This window comes from Balaenoptera acutorostrata, chromosome 19 (assembly GCF_949987535.1).
Source record: "Balaenoptera acutorostrata chromosome 19, mBalAcu1.1, whole genome shotgun sequence".
Taxonomy (NCBI): Eukaryota; Metazoa; Chordata; class Mammalia; order Artiodactyla; family Balaenopteridae; genus Balaenoptera; species Balaenoptera acutorostrata.
The window spans coordinates 14,797,601-14,816,767 of record NC_080082.1 but is presented as its reverse complement, the minus strand read 5'-3'; the positions used below and the strand labels follow the sequence as shown (position 1 = coordinate 14,816,767).

Sequence of the window (19,167 nt, the reverse complement as noted above, 5' to 3'; positions counted from 1 at the left end):
CTCTCAACCACTGCGCCACCAGGGAAGCCCTTTCACATTTTTTAATTTATATTTTCTGAAATATTAATGGTCAGATATCCCCAACTGCTAAAGAAAATATGGTATGATCTGGTTTCCCAAAATCGAAACATGGTTAATAAAAATTTAAAAAATTGTATTTACACAAAATAGCCTGAAAAATTAAAAGGAACGGTGAATCCTAGGTCCTATAGGGGAGGGAAAAGCGGCATCATAAATAAGTTCAAATTGAAAACTTGGAGTTTTTGTCCTGTGCCCCATGCTATTTATTAACTGCCATATTTTAAAAACAACAGTTACGTTACAAAGAAGAGGATCTATCATCCGCATTTCTTCCTCATTCAGGTCAGCTTGGCTTTCTTCTTCGCAGGTCCTTTGTGCCCTTTGGCCTTTCTTCTTAAATTCCGCCTGTCGACCACGGGCGCTTCCACTTCTGTCTCCTCTGAGCTGCTATCCACAGTCTTCTCCGTTGATTGTGTCCACTGGTCCAGTTGCTCGGAAGATGCTTCAGACTGCCCCTCTGACTGGTTCTTCTGCCCTGCGTTCTGTGAAAGTGGCACATCTTCAAGTTCAGCCTCTACTACAGAGCTCTGAGGAAGAGCTGGAGGTGTCTCCCGGGGCTCGGCTACCCCCTCCTCACCCTGGTCTTCCAGTGAGGCAGTCGTGTTGGGTGATACATTTTCAGGAATCGATTCTTCAGAAAAGTCAGTTATCACGGAGTTTGGAAAACCACTGTCGGACCGTTCTTCATTTGGGATAGTAGCCACATTGTCTGAACTCCCAAAATGTGCTTTCTTTCTTGAAACTAGAGGCAGCCTCTCTTCAGTGTGCCCCTTGTCATTAGATGGGCCTTCATCTAGCAACATTTCTGAGTCAGTTACATGTGAAGTCTTCTCCTGTGCAACAGCCTCAGGAGATTTTGAAGATTCTACCACCAGTGGAACAAGATTCGTAGAGTCTTCGCTGGAATTAAAAGACTGCAATTTTAATTCTTCACCTAAAACTTCACTAGTGGAGTCCTCCTCTTCTGTTATAAGTGAAGTCTTAAGAGTATCATCCACTATCTCACCATTCATAGGCTCTAATTCAGATTCCTTTTCACCTTCTTGCTTTTCCAGGCCTGGCTGGGTTTCTGGTGCTGGTCGAACATTTTTATCACTACTTTCATCCTCAAATTCAATCACAGTCTGTTCGGGTTCTTCTTCCAAGAATTCTTCTGAGCTCTCTGATGTTCGTGCAGTAGACTCCAATTTGTTCACTGAAGCTGTAGGTGAAGTCTGAGGAGTCTTTTCATCTTCCCCTTGAGAACTACTAAATTCAGAATCCTGAAACCGTTTTCCAATCTTTGGCCGCTTTAGATGACTACTTCGAGTACGAGTGGAAACAGGTGTTTTATCGTGACCTTCAGAAGTGCTTGCAAAAGCATCTTTTAGAGAATCAATAGTTAGCTGCATCTCACTAGACAGACTGTCTTCAGCTCCTGCTTCATAGTCTGGAACAGATGCAAGACCATATTCTCCAGACACAGGTCTTTTAGCTCCATTTTGAGAAACTGCAGTAATTTTAAATGTTTCTCTTTGTAATGCTCTGGTGATTGGTATTCTCTGGTACCAGTGTCCAACACCTTCAACTTCCCAAAGCAGTTCATGGTCTCCTGGATATTTTTCTTTTTTTATAAATTTATTTTATTTATTTATTTTTGGCTGCATTGGGTCTTCGTTGCTGCATGTGGGCTTTCTCTAGTTGTGGTGAACGGGGGCTACTCTTCATTGCAGTGCACGGGCTTCTCATTGCAGTGGCTTCTCTTGTTGCAGAGCATGGGCTTCAGGCTCACAGGCTTCAGTAGTTGTGGCACGCGGGCTTAGTAGTTGTAGCTCGCAGGCTCTAGAGCACAGGTTCAGTAGTTGCGGCGTACGGGCTTAGTTGCTCCGCAGCATGTGGGATCTTCCCGGACCAGGGTTCGAACCCGTGTCCCCTGCATTGGCAGGCGGATTCTTAACCACTGCGCCACCAGGGAAGCCCCTCTCCTGGATATTTTTCAAAGTACTGGTTGCAAGCTATGTACATGAGAGAGGTCAGTGGATACCGCAAGCCAAGTGCATCTTCTGTAAAGGAATCAACAAAGTCCTCCAGCATATGAAGCCCAAAGTCTTTGCCTCTATATTTCTTTCTTACGAACATTGTATCAGGAACTGGCAGTTGGTAGCTTTGGGTAAGAAACGAGGCACATATGCTTCCTGTAGGCTTAACTGAATAAAACCCAATGGCCTCTCCTTTCTTCCACAGAATCTTAGCATAATCAGTACTGCTATGACACAAGAATGGGATCTCATTTCTCTCCATTTCCAGCTTTCTGTAAATAATTCAATTCAGAACATACAGAACCCCTCTCTCCCCAAGAGTTCTCACCTCCTTAAGTCCCTCTCTGGAAGGGACAGATGTTTTCACAATATCATCAATAGCCCACCACTGATCAGCAAGGTAAAGTGCCACAGCTGTGAGTGAGTCCTCGGGTGCAAAAAGAGCAAGAACTTTCTGGGTCTCATCTCCACCATAGAGAGGTACAAAGCCTACATTTGGCAGGCTGATAGGAATTGTAATATTGAGAAGAGAAAAACATTCAGGATTTTCAGGGTCCCCACACCTGAGATCTGACATGTAATCTTCAGCAGAATTTTCCATTTCCTCATGACTGCAATTATCCAGCATATCCACAGGGAATGCCATCCTCTCGGACGCGCCGCCTGAGCCCAGGGAAGGAGGCGGAGCCGCGGGAATGAATGAAGCCGGCGGCGGCTCGCTGGCGACCCCCGGCCGGGCCCGGGCCGCGCCGCTCGCGGCTGCCGGGTCCGGTACAGCCGCCTGCCCCTCGCCCGGGACGCCCGGCTCCTCCAGTCCCTTTCTTTTTGAGTCTCAGAGAATCCGATGAAAGATAAAGACCTTCTCTCTAGAAAAACGCACATTTGCAAATCATATCCAATTTCAAGGGGTCCCAAGTTAAGAAGCCTTACAAAAGTCTGCATGCACTTCAGGTGCTTCTCAAACTGATTTTTGTGGAGAGAGCTGTCTCCCAGGGACCACTATACAGCAGAGCTCTGAGCTCCATCAGTTGCTCTTGGATCTTTACAGTCTGGGGACCCATCTGAATGGTGAAGAAATCCTTGGTCAGCCCCTGAACCAGAGTCTGATTTTCTCAAGAGATCAAGAAGGATTTCTATGCTGGTTACACTACCCATTCCTGCTGCCTTCACCCAGACCATCACTCCTTGTGTACTAGGATTGGAGTTTCTCAGCTGCTGTACTTGGCTACCTGTCTCTCGTGTCCACGGTGACACTAAAAGCACAGTCCAGCTTTCCTTGCGTTCCTTTTCATGTAGGGGCTCCAGCACTCCTTACTTCACTCAGGATGCATCAGCCTGCAATGTGGATGTTAAGGCCTGAAACTTGAGTGATGTTACACTCCCTCCATTGTTCACCAGCCCTGTGTGGCTTACCAAAGCCTGGTGTCAGTCCCAACTAGGGTACTGGCTAAGCGGCTGGGTTTAAAGAATGAATTCGGGAGGACTGGAGCTTTCTGTTTTGGCTAAGCATCTGTAGACTGTAGCAGTTAGTTGGACTGTAGCATCCTAGGGAGCCAAGACCTTCTGAAGAAGTATGCCAGGAAGGGAATCTTGGTTGCTGTAAATCCTATTATCAAATGGACAACTGCCTTCAGTAGAACTTGCTTCCTTGAGCTGGGCCCTGAGGGAGGACACCTGGGTGGGGATCACCTGGCAATAGGATAGCCCTTTTCTCTGTATTAGAAGTATCTGTTTCAGTCAACACTGGGAGAACAAGCTGAATTAAGGTAAGTCATAGGAGGTAAAAGGTAAACACGGTTTTAAGTTTCTTGTTGGTTCTTGCTTGCTTTAGTCTCCTTAACAGGTCAGAGTGGGTGAGAAAATGGGAAATAGAGCTAGGAGTTCCTTGTAGAGCCCAAACTTGTAAGTTCTTGGTGGTTCAGGAACTTGACATTGTTGGATGGTGCCTTACCTGGAATCAGGACAGGATGTGATCTGAGGATTCTGCCTCCAGGCTTTCAAAAATCTCTGGAGACTGCTGCAGGTGATCCATGATGGCCCAGTCAAGGAGTTTCTGGGGGTGAAATCTGGGGAGAATAAAAGGGTGTCTTCTGTTGGGCTGTATTCCATGTATCACATTGGTCACCAAGGTCTGTCTGTTCTACCCCTAAGTAACTCAAATCTGCTCCCTTTCCCTTTATGTCCATAGCCACTGTCTTTGCTCAGACTCTCAATTTTTCTTGCTTGAATCTCTGCCAACAGCCCCTCAACTATTCCCTCCACCCCCAATCCCACCCCTCCAGTCTTTGCTCCACCCTGCAGCCAGAGTGATCTTTCATTGTACAGATCTGATCCCTATCACCTTTCTGCTGGCAATGCTGCAGTGGAGCTCATTAGAGGCAAGATGAAACCTTGGCATGCCATGAAGTATTTTTTTCAAGTGCTGTTGTTTCTGTACTCTCCATCATAATCTCCTTCATGCAGTAAATTCCAGAAATACTTGTTGGGTGTCTCTTACACTCCAGGCACTACTCCAGGCCCTGAAAACAGCAGTGAACAAAACAGGCAAAATTCTCTGTGTCTGTGGAGCTTGCGTTCTGTTGGTTGGGGGGCAAACACATAAATGTGTAGTATATCAGATTGTGATAAGTGCTATGGAGAAAAATAAGGAAAGAAGAAATTGTGACCAAGGGTGGGGTTGTTCCTATTTTTATTTTTATTTTTTAATTTATGTATTTACTCATTTTTTAGTTGTGGCACACAGGATCTTCATTGCGGCATGCAGACTCTTAGTTGTGGCATGTATGTGGGATCTAGTTCCCTGACCGCGGATGAAACCCAGGCCCCCTGCATTGGAAGCATGGAGTCTTAACCACTGGACCGCCAGGGAATTCCGTTTTCCAATTTTTAATAGAAGGGTCAGGGAAAGTAACATTTTGGCGAGAACCTAAAGGAGGTGAGGAAAATACCTGAGGAGAGACCATTCTAGGCAAAAGGAACAGGCAAGTGCAAAGGTGCTAAGCCAGGAATCACAAGGAAAGCAGTGTGACTGATCAGAGTGAGTTAGCAAGAAGAGTATAAGAGAGGAGGTTGCAAGGTAGCAAAGGCAGGATGGGACAAATGGTGTAGGAATGCAGTAGACCTTATTAGTTGGAGTTTGACTCTGACTTAGGGTGAAATGGGAAGCTACTGGAGCGTATAAGTTTAGGAATGACATATTCTAAGGGATCATTTGGGTTACAGTGAGGGGAATAAACCGTAAGAGGGTCAAGGACAGAAGCTGGGAGGTCAGCTAGGAGGCTAGGCAAGAGACCATTGTCTCGGATCCGGGTAGTAGCAGTGGAGGTAGTGGATTCTAAAATATCTATTAAAACATATATTTTAAAGGTAGAGTCAAATAATTCACTGATGGATCAGATGTGGAAATGAGAGTAAGAGAGGAGTCAAGGCTGACTCAAGTATATAGTTGCCATTTTCAAAAATGGGAAGAATTAGGCTTTGGTGTAGAAATCAAGAATTTGATTTTGGATGTGTTAAGTTCAAGATGCCTATTGGACAACCAAGTGGGAATGTTGATCAGGCAGTTGGATATATGTATATGCATACATATATAGAATTCAAAGGAGAGGTCCGGGCTGGAAATGTATATTTGAGAATCATCAACATAGAGAGCCACAGGGCTGGATAAGAGCACTCAGGAAGAGTGAGAAGATGGAGAAGAGGACAAGAGAAACCAAGGAGTCGCCAGCAAGATAGGAGGAAAACAAAGTGCGTGTGGTGCCAAGAGAAGAAAGTGTTCCGGGGAGAAAGGAGTAATCAATTGTGTTTAAAGCTTCAGAAAGATTAAGGATAGATATTGACCATTAGATATAGCAATTTGGATGTCATTCATAACCTTGACAAGAGGACATTCTGTGGAGTCATAAGTATGAAAATCTGATGGGAGGAAAGGTTTGGAGATGGGAAAATAGCCAATTCTCATTGTCTGAAGGGGAGGAGAAATGGGACCGTAGCTGGAAAGAGAAGTGAGATCAAGAGACAGTTGTTGTTTTTGAAGATGAGAGAAATAACGGCTTGTTTATTTGCTGAGGGAAATGATCCAGGAGAGAGAGGAGAATGGTTGGAGTGATGGAATCAGGTGTACACAAGTGGAGGAGTTGGCCCAAGTTAGGAGCACATACCGTTCATCGTTATTAATAGGAGGGAAGGCAGAGTATATGAGCATGGATGCAGGGAGGTGGGAACCTTGTGGACTTTCTCTTCTTATTTTTATTTTCTCAGTGAACTAGGAGACAAGGTTGTCATCTTAGGATGGGGAGGAAGTTATGAAAAGTTTGAAAAGAGAGGGGAAGGTATGGAATGGCCATCTGTGAGAATGGGTTAACGACTGTGCTAGGATAATGTAAGTAGAATTGATGAGTGACATTGAAGGCCTTTTTAAGGTGAGTGGTCATAAACTCAAAGTGAGAGCAGTTAGCAGAGGTATGTGAATTTTCCAGTCGTGTTCAGCTGCCGCACTTGTGCATGCATACGTGGAGGGTTAGATTTAATTAAGGCTTGTGTTCTGTCAGAAAAGTACAATGAAGTGAGAGACAGAGGGGAAAGGGAACCAAGGTTATATTCGAAGGAGTGATTATAATAACAGACCACGGAATCTAAGTGAGATAAGAGGTGAAACAAGGACACAAAGGGAATAACTGAGCTACAATGGAGGACAAACTTTTTGGAGGAGAGGCGGTCAGGGATTTTAGAAATTAGTGTTTTGGAAGCATCATCTGTAAGGATACTGAGGTTATGTGGGAGCAGGGTTGAAGAGTGATAGTGGCCATATGATGGCAATGAGGGTAGCATAGTCTGGTTAACATCAGAATCAAAGCTGGGCACTTTTGGGAAGGAGGGAAGCAGAATGGTCTGGAAGCAGCAATAAGGACAAAAAGAAAAATAAAAAAATAAAAAAGGACAAAGAGGATACCTATTCCACTGCAAGGTGTGGGAAAAAAACAGCCACCACTTGAGAGGGCTGCAGAGGAATCACTGTCCTCAGAGGAGACCCAGATTTCCTTTAGAGCAAGGAGAAGGAAAAATTCAGAGATTTTGAGAAAAGAGGGATTTTGCTGATCCCAATAACCAATTCCTGAGAGTTTCAGGAGATGAAGAGGGTAGGAAATGGGGTTAGAAAACAGAATGTACAGGACCATTTGGGATGAAATGCAAGGGATAATGAATGACCTAGAATCCTGGGGCTTCTTGTGTGACTAGCATAAACCAGGGTAAAGGGAATAATGATAACAGATAATGATGGTCTGAGGGCAGATAACGGTGGCCAAACTGTGAATACTGAGGAAAGGGTGGTATGAAGGACCTTCCAGGAGCGTCCAAGGTATGCCCGTCTTTACTCTTCACAATGATGAGGTCAGGGGAGGGGTGTTGTCTTATCCAGGGCGCCTGAAATTCTAGAAATTTAGAAATGTCATTCTGGAGATAAATAGTGTCACCATTTCTGCAAATGATGCAAAGCATTTGGAGTCAGCTTGACTGAACAAATGGGAGTTTTGATTGAAGGAAGAAAGGGGTGGAGTGTGGAACACTGAAGAACAAGGTAATTCTTCAGGGGATTTTACAGGAGTTTCTGGTGCTGACTCATATGACAAAAAGTCTGGGCATAGTCAGTTGGGGCTCTTAACAGTGGCTCAGTGGTGCTGTTAAGTGCCATCTTTCTGCAGACCTTCAACCTGACACTTATTGCCTTATGGTCATAAGAAGTTTGCTGCACATCTAGAACTCAAATCTAAATTCCAAATGGGAAAGGGGGAAAAGGTTAACAGGCAAAGGGTATATGCATCTATGAGGCAAAAATGTGGACGTACTTACAATAGCTCATGTGGATTGCTCTGTTTAAAGCATCTTCTTTATTCCCTAGCTAACTTCCATCTTCTCTTTCAAAATTCTACTCAAGTCAACATCAGCTTCTTGGAGAAACCATTCCTCATCTCCCTAGGCTGTTAGGTGCCCCTGGTGTGTGTGTTCAGAGCCTGTGATAGATTGCAATGTCAACCCCAATTCTTCCATCTCTGTGTCCATGCCCTGTGCCATATAACTCTGATTCTGGTCTCAGCCATGCAACTTGCTTTAACCAATGGGATATTTTAAAGCAAAAGCTTGCAAATCATCAAGAGTATGCTCTTCCTCTTGTGTCTAAGCCAGTGCCGTGAGAACATACCTGCTGGAGGATGAGAGACACATGAAACAGAGCTAGATCAACATGGTGAGGCCATCCTAGATCAGCCAGCAGCAGCTAACCCCCAGACACTTCATTGAGCCCAACCAAAATCAGCAGGACTGCCAAGGCAACCACCGAAATTAACAGTTACTGTTTCATCCACTAAAGTTATGTGGTTGGTTGCTACTTAGCATTATTATGGCACTGGATCATTGACACAGAGTCCCTTGGGTATAGCTCTGCTACAAGCCTTAGCCCTGTCTCCTGAACTAATGTTAGGGAGCTCCCTTAGGACAGGACATTTTTATCGGTGTACATCTGGCACCTAGCACAGTGCCTGGCACCTAGAAGGTGCACAGTGAAATCTTGTGAAAGGAATGAATGAATGAACCTTTGTTCAGCCTTTACAAAGGGCCTTACTTCTCTGTGCACAACAGGTGCAAAATTCCCCATAGTTAAACAGTGTAATCAAATGGACGCACCCACAGAAAACCTAGTTCAACAAGATACGTGAAGCTACAGTATATGATAAACACTCATCACAGATTAAAGCTTTTTTCTACCTCAAGTACAATGGCTATTTCTTAAACATTGGGCAATCTATTTTACGTTTTATTATGTTGTATAGATCTGTTTAAAGATAATCTAAATACTGTAAGTACACTTTAAAGGGTAGAGTGTAAATGGATATGACTCAGTCTAGATATCTTTACTATTATCTTCAGTACACAATACCAAACCATTGTTAACTACTGATACTTCCTAAATCATGTCAAGAAACTTGCATGGCTTAAAAAAAAAGTATTTGTGTTAATATAAAAAAAGAGAAAGAGAGAACTTCCACTAGGGGTCTACAGAGGAAAATACCATATCTAGTAGCCTAGTCAGGTATGGGGGTTGGGGGGAGAAAGGCAAGAATATTATCCTTATGAAAGGTCAGCAACAATCACATGGTATCGCATGTTTTGGGGACACTGAGCAAACTAGTTTTGCCTAAGAAGAGAGTTTCTACAGAGAAATAGTAAAAAAAAAAAAAAAAAAAGTCTGGGGGTGGTAGGGTAGGATGGAGCCCAGTCGTGGAAATCCTTGAATATAAGGTTAGGGGCATTTTAACATTATCTTTTACTCAGCAGGGGATAGTTAACTTTTGAGCAAGAAGTGACAGAATGAAGGGTTGGGTCAATCTTAGATGCTAAATTCTAGCAGCATGGTGTGGGATGGTTTTTGCAGAAATATGGCTAATAGTCATATCAAATAATTTAATACAAGAATACTATTATGCAGATTATGTTCCCGTTTATCTTTTTTATTAATTAATCGATTTATTTATTTTTGCCTGCATTGGGTCTTCGTTGCTGCACGTGGGCTTTCTCTAGTTGCCGTGAGCGGGGGCTACTCTTCGTTGCGGTACGCGGGCTTCTCATTGCGGTGGCTTCTCTTGTTGTGGAGCACGGGCTCTAGGTGCGCAGGCTTCAGTAGTTGTGGCTCGCAGGCTGTAGAGCGCAGGCTCAGTAGTTGTGGTGCATGGGTTTAGTTGCTTCGAGGCATGTGGGGTCCTCCTGGACCAGGAATCGAACCCGTATCCCCCGCATTGGCGGGCGGATTCCTAACCACTGTGCCACCAGGGAAGTCCCCCGTTTATTTTTAAATCACATCTCTTATTAAAGTCTAGATTTCTGCTGGATGCCAGTGACCAAGGAATTATTTTGAGATGAAAAGGTTTGCTGTTCTCTCCCTGACAATCATTTAGCCTGTTGTCCATTGGGGGTCCATGAATTGTTTTTTCCCCCCCTCTGGCTATTGGGTTGTCTCATTTTCTTCTATTTTGCTTTCCATACACTCCCCTGGCCTCTGCTGGTCTAATTCTGTGAAAAACTAATTATAGCCAAGGGTAGAGGTCAGATGTAAGAATGAATGAGACTCCATGTAACCAAAACCAGAATCAACATCGGAATAAACTATTCTAAGTGCCTTTCTCAGGAGCACATCTCACCTGAGTTGTGGTAGCATTTACCTTTGGTGTCATTTTGTCCTCAAAAAGTGTTTCATAATCCACTAATTATATTTGCTAGGTGGGTGTCACTGTTTTTTATGCAAGTGGAATTTAGTCAGGAAGGATAAATACCTTATCTAAAATCTTGTCATGTTTTCTCTAGAATGTTTTCTCCATTTTGCTCCCATTCCACCTGACACACTCCTTTTAAGCCTTCTAAACTCTGTTCAGACATGCCTTGTCTGTGCAACGTTTCCTTACCCCCCTGCTCAGTTCAGTCTCCTCCCTCCCTGCCCCACTGCAGTGGTCTCTGGGTTGTACAGACTTCTGCAGTTACGCACGTTTCTCTACATGTCTGTCTCCCCTGTGGGATTACAGGGGTGTTGAGGGGGGTGTGGAATCCAAAGCGAGAGAATCTAAAGGCAAAGTGGAAACCTCTGAACTTGGCCAACAGTCTGAGCAAAAGAAAAATGGGCAACACCTAAAACCATCCCCAGCTAGATTCATTTCCTTCCTGCTTTAAAATGTTTGGGAAGGGAGTTTTCACAGCCCTCCAGTAGCCGTCAGGGCAAAGGCGTTCACCTCAGGGGCCCCCAGGCCAACTCCCTGTGTTATTTGCTGAGCAGGTCTCGCTTCTGGGCGCCCCTCACAGCACGGTTGCTTTTTCTGCTTCACTGCGTTTCCAGCGCGGATGCTCACGCCTCACTTCACTTTGCCCCCGTTTTCTCACATTTCTGTCGCCTGGGAACTTTGTTTCCTCCTTCTGAGGAGATCTGTCTTACCCACCACGTCCTCCTCTACCCACAGCCTCGCCTCCCTCCCGACGGGCCTCCCGGGAGAGCCGGGGTGGGGGGGGTGAGCTAACTCCTCTGGGCCCCTGGGGCATGTTTTCTATTATACGGTGAATGTTCCTTCTGACTTTTCAAATCTGTAATCAGACAGGCATGAAGTGTAATCAACAGGTGGTGAGGACTGACTGAAAGTGAGCACAGTTTATTTAAGGGGCGAGGAGGAAGTCTACACTGGCAGGCCTGCTCTTCCCGCTTCTTCAGGCTCCCTGTGGACAAAACCACTGGTCGGCTGGCTTAGGGTTGAAACTGGCAGGTGGACCTTGGGGGAAGCTGAGTCCTGGAGCTTCACACACAACCTGTCAGGAGGCCGAAAGAACCCAGTACAGGTGTGCTGCTCCCCCCTTGAATTCCTCAGATCTGTAACAAAGCGGGGGGCCCAGGTGGCCCCACTACTCCAGCTCTAGGGTCTCCTTCGATAGGTGATGAGAAGGGATGGAGTGGGGAAAAGAAATATTCCAACCTCTCTCTCCTCCCGCCCTCTGGTTTCTAATAGGTGCCTCCTATTGGCTGAACCCTACTGGAAACCAGAAGGCAAAGAAGCCCATTGATGCAGTCCTCAGGGACCAGCCCCCCAGGGACCTCAGCAGGGCTGAGAAGGGCAGAGAATGGATCTGTTGGGGAGAGGGAACATACAGAAAATAACCAAGCACAGTCAGTGAGGCTGAGTGGGGCAAGCACAGGGTTGGAGCCTGCTTTTCTTTAAAACTTAGGTATTGTGTCATCCTGGATTTTTTTGCAATAATTTTGATTTTTAAAAAAATTAAAATATTACTGATTTTTTTAGCGCCTCCCCCTCCCCTGAAATTTTGCACCTGAGGCAAAATTCACCTCACCTTAATCCTGGTCCTGAAGTGGTGATCTGTGGATTAGGGGGATTATGAGTGGGTCTTATTTTCTCATTTTTGCTCACCTGTATGTTCCAGTTTTGTTTTTTTTTCAAGTGATCCTATATTTCTTATAAAAACAGTTAAATGCAAGATATCGTCTTTGAAAGTAGGGATCCTTAGTTTGTACAACGTGGAGCAGACTCAGCAGAAAAATCAAATGTTTGTTGGATGAGTAAATAAAAGAATGTGTACGTCAACTCTATTCCCAAATCCTACCTCTTCTCAAAATTCTAACTCACATGGTACTTCCTCATAAAACATTTCCTTATATCCCAAATCACATTGGCCTACCAAGGCCTACACAATGTGTCCATGGCCCACCCCCATCTCTCCATATCCCCCCTTACCTCCTGCCACCCTTCCTCCCTTCCTCTCCACTATATTGGCCCCCTACTGCGTGTTGCTCCTAAAACACAGGAAGCAATTCATTAATATTTGTTGAGAATGAGTGTGATCTCTCTCTCTTTTCTATCATTCTTGACATAATCTTTTGTTCTTATAGTTATGCATTTATTTTATCTCCCCTACTCTTAAGTGACTCAGGCAATTTTACTCACCTTGATATGATCCTTGGTGCCTGGCACAATGCTCGGCATGTTGTTATAACAAATGTTAACAACAGTAGTAGAAGAGTCATCATTTGAGTGATTACTATGGGCCAAGCACTAGATTAAACATTTATCAGTATCACCTCACTTATGTATTTTAAATGACTGGGAGGACACACATTTATAGGAATCCACACAAGTCATAAAGAAGACCATCTATTATTAGTCCGGCTTCACAGCTAAGGAAGCTGAGGTCTAGAGAGATCAAGTAACTTGCTGAAGGTCCCATTGCTAATAAGTGGCATTACACGAAAGTGTAATCCTAAATTACATCAGGTCAGTAGTTCTCAAACTGTGGTCCAGGAACTACTGAGATTCCCAAGACATTTCAGGGGAGTCTGTACATTCCAAACCACTCTTGTATGTACACAGTGTTTTTCCTGAGGCTCCACTCCATGTGATATCAAACACCTTGAATGCAGAAGCAGAGATGAGAATCCAGCTGTCTCCTGTTAAGTCAGGCACTAAAGAGATTTTCAAAAAAAATGCCAGTCTTTTCACTTATTTTTTTTCTGTTTTGGAAAATATAGTTATTTTTCATAGAAAGTCTTATACATGTAATGTGTTTACTATTATTTTAAAATATATTAATAAATATTTTTAAAAACTTCATCAGTGTTCATTTTTCATATAGTAAATATAGATAGACGTAGCCCACATAAACAAAAACTCTTCGGGATCCTCAATATCTTTAAGAGTATTATGCAGCCCTGAGACCAAAGTCCTTGAGAATAGATGTGTTAGATAATTTCTCAGTTTCTTCTCAGCTCTAAAATGTAGGGGTTCTCTCTCCGTGAAGCAGTTTTGGAGGGCAGGGGCTCAAGATCATTAATCAGTCTGAGAAAAGAGGGGCAGTCTTGGGGCCTGACTCCATGCCTAGGTTCTACATTGACTGGTGTTGGTTACCTGGATTTATTCTGATCTTAACTGCTCTGTGGACTTCTGAAAACTCCTGTTCCTGCCTTGGGCTCACACATAACTCGTAGCTATAATTCAGCACTCCCAGACTCATTATTTCATTTCTTTGTCCCTCATCCTCTTCTCTGCTTCTGTGCCTTTTTTATCTTGACCCTGCTTCCAACTTTCTACACTTAGTCTTCCGTAGCAAAGGTTTTACAATACCGAAACACTTCCTGGGCTATGGATTAGCCTCAAATGGTTTATCTCATGTTGCCCCAGGCATGTACAGGATTACAACAGATTTCATGTTTTAAATTCTTTCTCATTGATTACCTCTGGTGAAAGGAACAGGGTGGAGGAGGAAAAGGGTGGAAGGGAAACCTCTTTTGTAATACCTTTTGTATCTATATAAATTAAAACTTTGCTTCAAAGGAAGCAAAAACAAAAACAAAAAACCCCAAAACTCTCCTGAAGTGTAATTCTATCTTTCTTTTTTCTTTTTTTTTTATTAATAAATTTATTTATTTATTTTAGGCTGCGTTGGGTCTATCGTTGCTGCGTGCGGGCTTTCTCTAGTTGCAGCGAGCGGGAGCGACTCTCATTGCGGTGCACCGGCTTCTCACTGCAGTGGCTTCTCTTGTTGCGGAGCACGGGCTCTAGGCACGTGGGCTTCAGTAGTTGTGGCTCGTGGGCTCAGTAGTTGTGGTGCATAGGCTTAGTTGCCCCATGGCATGTGGGATCTTCCCAGACCAGAGATCGAACCTGTGTCCCCTGCGTTGGCAGGCGGATCTTAACCACTGGTCCACCTATGAAAGATTCTTGCCAAAGTATCAACTCTGAATCTGACCAGGCCTAAATATCAATTTTCAGGAAATACAGAGGCCAGGGAGATGTAATCAGCAAAATCCAGAATGTGGAAAACCCTACAAGACAAATGACCCAGTTTTTCAACAAACCAATTACAAGAGGAAGAATCTATCACTAAGAGACAAGAGAAATATTAGCCAAAAGCAATTCGTGGGCATCGTTAGGATCTTGAAAAACCAACACTAAAATCCAAACCAAAACAAAACAAAAAGCATGTATGAGACAACCAGGGGAGATTTGAATGTTGCCTGAATACTGGATGACTTACATTTTTTAGGTGTACTGGTTTGTTTTAAAAAGAGTCCTTATATTTTAGAGCTATATATAGAGGTATTTACAGATGAAGTGGCATGATACTTGGCATTTGCTTCAAAGTAATCCAGCAGTGGTGAAGGGTGGGGGATGGAGAGCAGATAGTGGGGGAGGATAGAGATCAAACAGGATTGGCCATAGGTTGGTAAAGTTGTCGAAAGCTTGATGGTGGTCACGTAGAGATTGATTTCATTATTCGTTTACATTTGTATAGACTTGAACTCATCAATAACAAAAATTAAAAGATAAATAAATAAATGAATCTAAAAAATAAACTCACTGAAGAAATACCTAATCTAGCTGTCAGCAGATAGATCACTGAAATGAATCTTTTGATGATTGACCATTGGGTGGGTTTTGGCATATACCTTCAAAGGATTGATTGACTGACATTGATATAACAAAACTCTCTATTCCCATCTACTTGTTTATGTGAACAGTGCTTGAATGTGTAGAAGAAAAATCAAGAAATAAAGGTTTATGCTGAACTTTTTCATTTTGGCAAGAGGTAATATTTATCCATGAATTCAAGAATAAACAGGAAAAAAAAAGCCCCATCCATTCTATTGAGATCTATATTTTCAATAAATTTCTTTGTGTTTAATAATTGTTTGTATTATTTATCAAAATTTGTAATATTTATGTTGTTTTGATCAAATGTATACTAATACCAATTATAACAACCCAATCCAGAAGAAATTTTTAATATTTGGGACCTTTGGTATCAGGAAACTAAAACAAAAACAAAACCGTAAAAAATTACACAAGGATAAAAATATGTGGGGAAATGTAATGGCAATATCATTTTAAGGAGAAAAAGGAGTGATGTAAAACACTGATAGTTCTTTTTTCCTATGTGTATGAGCCATACATTCTGGTTTCTTTGTATATCTCATAAGTGGTTTTTGGTTGTTGAAAGCCACATTTTAAGTAAAATAATGTGGCAACTCTGGAAAAATAGATAAAATATCTGACAGTTAAAGAAGAGTTTATTCATGTATTTTTACAAATAGGTGATGGGGTATCAATTAGAGCATTAGGATTGTATGGATATGTTTAAAAGAATGATGCTGGGCTTCCCTGGTGGCGCAGTGGTTGAGAATCTGCCTGCTAATGCAGGGGACACGGGTTCGAGCCCTGGTCTGGGAAGATCCCACATGCCACGGAGCAGCTGGGCCCGTGAGCCACAATTGCTGAGCCTGCGCGTCTGGAGCCTGTGCCCCGCGACGGGAGGGGCCGCGATAGAGAAAGGCCCGCGCACCGCGATGAAGAGCGGTCCCCGCACCGCGATGAAGAGTGGCCCCCGCTTGCCGCAACTGGAGAAAGCCCTCGCACGAACCGAAGACCCAACACAGCCAAAAATAAATAAATAAATAAATAAATAAATAAGAAAATCCTTTAAAAAAAAAAAAAAAAAAAAAAGAATGATGCTAACAGTTTTATTTTAAATTGTCATTATTTATAATATACCCGAGAGCTGCCCTCTAAGCGCAGCCAGCAGCGCATCAGGCTCATATAATATACCGGAAGTTATATTCTTTGCAACTCTTTAAACTTCAGAAATGTTATATATTAGCTAAAAACGAGTAGGGGGACTACTTAGGTCTTTTTTTCTTTTATTGATTTTTTTATTGAGTAAAATTCACAAAACATAACATTAACCATTAACCATGTTAAACTGTATAATTCAGTAGCAGTTAGTACATTTACAGTGTTGCACAACCATCACCTGTATTTCCAAGACATTTTCATCACCTCAAAAGGAAACTCTAGGGTACCTCCCTGGTGGCGCAATGGTTAAGAATCTGCCTACCAATGCAGGGGATACAGGTTTGAGCCCTGGTCCAGGAAGACCCCACATGCCACGGAGCAACTAAGCCTGTGCGCCACAACTACTGGGCCTGCGCTCTAGAGCCCGTGCTCTGCAATAAGGGAAGCCATGGCAATCACCGCAACGAAGAGTAGCCCCTGCTCGCCGCAACTAGGGAAAAGCTCGCGCACAGCAACACAGACCCAACGGAGCCAAAAATAAATAAATAAAATAAATTTTTTAAAAAAGGAAACTCTACACCCATTAAGCAATCACTCCTCCTGGCAACCACTAATCTGTTTTCTGTTTCTATGGATTTACTACTCTGGACGTTTCATATAAATGGAATCATACAGTATGTAACCTTGTCTAGCTTCTTTCACTTAACATGTTTTTGCTGTTTATCCAAGTTGTAGCACGTATCAGTATTTCAGTCCCTTTTATGGTTGAATAATATTCCACTGAATGGATATATCACATTGTGCTTATTCACTCACCAGCTGATGGACATTTGGGTTGTTTCTACCTTTTGGCTATTATGAATAGTGCTGCTATTATGAACATAGGTGTACAAGTATTTGTTTGAATACCTATTTTCAATTCTTTTGGTTCTATACCTAGGAGTGAAGTTGCTGATAATTTTGTTTAACTTTTTGAGGAGCTACCAAACTTTTCCACAGCCACTGCAACATTTTACATTTAATCCACCAGCAAATGTATGAAGGTTCCAATTTCTCCACATCTTTGACAACTCTTGTTATTTTCCATTAAAAAAAAAGTCATGGGGCCTTCCCTGGTGGTGCAGTGGTTGAGAATCTGCCTGTTAATGCAGGGGACACGGGTTCAAGCCCTGGTCTGGGAAGATCCCACATGCCGCGGAGCAACTAGGCCCGTGAGCCACAACTACTGAGCCTGCGCGTCTGGAGCCTGTGCTCTGCAACAGGAGAGGCCACTATAGTGAGAGGCCCGTGCAACGCGATGAAGAGTGGCCCCCGCTTGCTGCAACTAGAGAAAGCCCTCACAGAAACGAAGACCCAACACAGCCAAAAATAAATTAATTAATTAATTAAAAAAAAAAAAAAAAAAGTCATGGGCTTTCCAACCCTGGCCGGGCAGGATGGCTCCCACAATGAAGGGCGGCAAGAAGAAGAAGGTCCGGTCTGCCATCAACAAGGTGGTGACCAGAGAATACACCATCAATGTTCACAAGCGCATCGTGGAGTGAGTTTCAAGAAGCGTGCCCCTCAGGCGCTCAAAGAAATCCGGAAATTTGCCATGAAGGAGATGGGAACTCCAGATGTACTCGTTGACACCAGGCTCAACAAAGCTGTCTGGGCCAAAGGAATAAGGAATGTCCCATACTGTATCAGTGTGCGGTTGTCCAGAAAACATAATGAAGATGAAGATTCACCAAACAAGCTCTATACATTGGTTACCTATGTACCTGTCACCACTTTCAAAAATCTACAGACAGTTAATGTGGATGAGAACTAACTGCTGATTGTCCAATAAAGTTATAGAACTGCCAAAAAAAAAAGAAAAGAAAAAGAAAAAAAGTTATGGTTAACTTAGTGGGTGTGAAGTGGTATCTCAATGTGATATTCATTTTCATTTTCCTAACGAGTAACAATGTTGAGCATCTTTTAATATGCTTGTTAACTGCCAACTACCTAGTATTCACAAAATTACCTTAGGAGGTGTACAAACAAAAAATGTATGGCTCATGACTCTAGGCCTAAACTGCTGTGTTTCTTTTCTTTTTTTAACATCTTTATTGAAGTATAATTGCTTTACAATGGTGTGTTAGTTTCTGCTTTATAACAAAGTGAATCAGCTATACAGATACGTATATCCCCATGTCCCCTCCCTCTTGCATCTCCCTCCCACCCTCCCTATCCCACCCCTCTAGGTGGACACAAAGCACTGAGCTGATCTCCCTGTGCTATGCGGCTGCTTCCCACTAGCTGTTTTACATCCGGTAATGTATATATGTCCTTGCCACTCTCTCACTTCATCCCAGCTTACCCTTCCCCCACCCCGTGTCCTCAAGTCCATTCTCTATGTATGTGTCTTTATTCCTGTCCTGCCCCTAGGTTCTTCGGAACCATTTTTTTTTCTTTTTTTTTTTAGATTCCACATACATGTGTTAGCATACGGTATTTGTTTTTCTCTTTCTGACTTAATTTCACTCTCTATGACAGTCTCTAGGTCCATCCACCTCACTACAAATAACTCAGTTTCATTTCCTTTTATGGCTGAGTAATACTCCATTGTATATATGTGCCACATCTTCTTTATCCATTCATCTGTTGATGGACACTTCGGTTGCTTCCATGTCCTGGCTATTGTAAATAGAGCTGCAGTGAACATTCTGGTACATGACTCTTTTTGAATTATGGTTTTCTCAGGGTATATGCCCAGTAGTGGGATTGCTGGGTCATATGGTAGTTCTATTTTTAGTTTTTTAAGGAATGTCCATACTGTTCTCCAAAGTGTCTGTATCAATTTACATTCTCACCAACAGTGCAAGAGGGTTCCCTTTTCTCCACACCCTCTCCAGCATTTATTGTTTGTAGATTTTTTGATGATGGCCATTCTCACCGGTGTGAGGTGATACCTCATTGTAGTTTTGATTTGCATT

The 19,167-nt window shown here is 43.0% G+C and overlaps 1 protein-coding gene, 1 long non-coding RNA gene and 1 pseudogene across 2 annotated transcripts in view; 2 read left to right on the top strand and 1 right to left on the bottom strand.

The window, feature by feature from the left end:
- Nucleotides 1-19,167, top strand: part of LOC130705723 (uncharacterized) — a 93,990-nt gene that overhangs the window by 60,381 nt on the left and 14,442 nt on the right. The window lies entirely within an intron of this gene.
- On the bottom strand, nt 247-2,749 carry LOC130705722 (soluble lamin-associated protein of 75 kDa-like). The gene is given in 2 exon segments (XM_057534326.1): nt 247-1,672; nt 2,022-2,749. Coding segments are annotated over 2 exon segments (2,037 nt in total). The 5' UTR covers nt 2,746-2,749; the 3' UTR covers nt 247-359.
- LOC103014190 (60S ribosomal protein L31-like) lies at nt 17,416-18,057 on the top strand (annotated as a pseudogene).